This window comes from Lathyrus oleraceus, chromosome 6 (assembly GCF_024323335.1).
Source record: "Lathyrus oleraceus cultivar Zhongwan6 chromosome 6, CAAS_Psat_ZW6_1.0, whole genome shotgun sequence".
Classification (NCBI taxonomy): Eukaryota; Viridiplantae; Streptophyta; class Magnoliopsida; order Fabales; family Fabaceae; genus Lathyrus; species Lathyrus oleraceus.
Genome location: NC_066584.1, coordinates 180,894,661 through 180,897,055, shown reverse-complemented (window position 1 = coordinate 180,897,055; position 2,395 = coordinate 180,894,661). Strand labels below are relative to the sequence as shown.

General features: G+C 40.9%; 1 protein-coding gene across 1 annotated transcript; it reads left to right on the top strand.

Annotated features, from left to right (window-relative positions):
* The first annotated feature begins 470 nt into the window (after positions 1-470).
* Positions 471-1,496, top strand: LOC127094631 (uncharacterized). Its single transcript, XM_051033438.1, has one exon. The coding sequence runs from the start codon at positions 471-473 to the stop codon at positions 1,494-1,496; it is 1,026 nt and encodes a 341-aa protein (XP_050889395.1).
* Positions 1,497-2,395: the final 899 nt, after the last annotated feature.

Genomic DNA, 2,395 nt, shown 5'->3' with positions numbered 1-2,395 from the left:
TAGTATTTCCCTGAGAAGTCTCAGACTTATTAGGTTAATATGAAAGCCCCAATCAGATGAGATCCCTTGGGCGTATTACTACCTTAAAGTGGTATTCCCAACCTCGATCTATGACTCTGAGAACCTTATTAGAACCTTGGACTCGAGAGTTGTGTAGTATGGGCCCACTAGGAGTTTTCCTCTTCGGGACCATACGAAGGCCTCACCCAGATGAAACTTTGTTTGGGGATGTTATTTGCAGATGAGTTTTCATCATGACAATAACTTTCCTGGATATTAATTGATGACTTTGGGAACCTTTTAACTTTAGCATCCTCCCAAAAGGGTTTTGTTTAGTAACCAAGAAACTCGCCCTCACGACCTGTATATTAACCTACATGTGACACGCATAATATCATTCATAGCATATCATTCATATTATTTTATTTCCAAGGAATCTGAGTATCATGAGTTGCAAGAATTCAAGAAACATGGAGTCAAGCAAAAGAAACATTCACTCCTTCAAGTTCAAGGATCCCGATCTAAAGAATTTACGTAACTTGGTCTCTCAGATGCACCCTGTATACATAATCAACTTTGGAAAGAATTATGGCAATTTGCTTAGCATCCTCAATCAACAAGTGGACCATACAACCTTCATCACTTTAGCCCAATTTTATGACTTACCTTTAAGATGCTTCACATTTCAAGACTTCCAACTAGCACCATTGGAAGAATTTGAGCGTCTTGTTAGGATTCCTATGAAGGACAAGTCACTATTTGAAGGGACAGATGATTCTTTGCCCCTTGAGGTCATTGCTAGTGCGCTTCACATGGATGAAAAGGAAGCAAAAGACAACTTAGAGACCAAAGGGAATACCACAGGGTTTTCACTAAGTTTTCTTTTGGAAAGAGCTCATACCCTATTGAAGGCAGAAAGTTGGGATGCTTGTTACTCTGCTATTGCATTGGCTATCTATGGTATCGTCCTGTTCTCGAATATGGATGGTTTCGTAGACATGACCACCATTTGTGTTTTCCTTACTGGGAACCCAGTACCCACTTTGTTAGCCGATGTTTATTATCACATAAGTCATAGGTATACTAAGAAGAAGGGATTAATTGCTTGTTGTGCTCCTTTATTGTATCAATGGTTTCTGGAACATCTTCTGAAGACAGGTGCTTGGGTTGAACAGTCAGATGTTAGTTGGCCTCAGAGATTGGGATCACTCCGATCTGAGGATCTCTCTCGGTACTCCAAAGAATATATCAACGTAGACATCATATTCAGTTGTGGAGAGTTCCCAAATCTACCGCTCATTGGAACTCAAGAATGTGTAAATACTAATCCAGTTCTATCACTCAAACAACTTGGCTACCCAATGGAAGGCCCTCCAGAGGCAAATTCTTTGGAAGCTTTCTTGTTACTTGATTTTGGGGTTGAGAGAATCCTAGCTTATTCCAGCGAATCAAAGAAGCTTGGAAGAATATCAATCGAAAAGGGAAAGCTGAGTTAGGGAGAGCAAATGGGATTATAAAAGAACCATATTTTCAGTGGGTAAAGGAAAGGGTGCAAATAATTAAAATGCCATTTGTCATTCGGACACCTGTACCTCTTCCTGAACCTAAGCTCACCCATGTCCCTATTGAAGAAATGGAGGAACTCAAGACCATAATGGCAAAGCTAGAAAAAGAGAATGAAGAGCTGCAGACAAAACTCCAACAAACCATCAATGAGAAAAATAATATGAAGTGGGAGCTTGAGAGAAAAGAGGCACAACTTCAAGCACATGTGGAAAAGTTCAACAAGGAGGAACATAAGAGAAAGAAGATCAAAGTGGGATTAGAACAAGCTGATCATTGTTTGGATACCCTTAAGGGTCAACTACGACAAGCTCAAAAAGAATGTCAAGACAATGAGCGTTGGTGGCATCTAGCCACAAAGGAGAACAAGACAATAAGGCATACACTTGGGGCTCAGATAAAAGAACTCACCAATTCTGTTCGTCATGCAAAAGCTGAAGTAGATCAGGAGCGCCGACTCAAGAAAATAGCCACTGAAGCCTCTAGGGTGTCACCCATGGTATGGGAGGAGAAGTGTCGAGAAGTAAGAGATGCCAGGGAGTCTGTAAGCTATTGGAAGAACCAGCTAGAGTCATTACGCCAAGATAACTCCATATGGTTGAAAGAGCGAGACTATGTGATTGAAGATTATGAATCCTTTAAGAAGACCATAGACTTCTTACAAGGGGACAGGGATAAGTTTCGTGCAAAACTCGATGGGCTAGTAGGATTCTGTAATTGGGCAGCTAAAGAAATGTCATGGAGGTTGAGAGACGCAGTGGAAGAGTTGAAAGAAGATAGCACTCCTCCAGCCATAATCAATTTCGTTCTGCTCTACAAAGGGTTGTTGAAG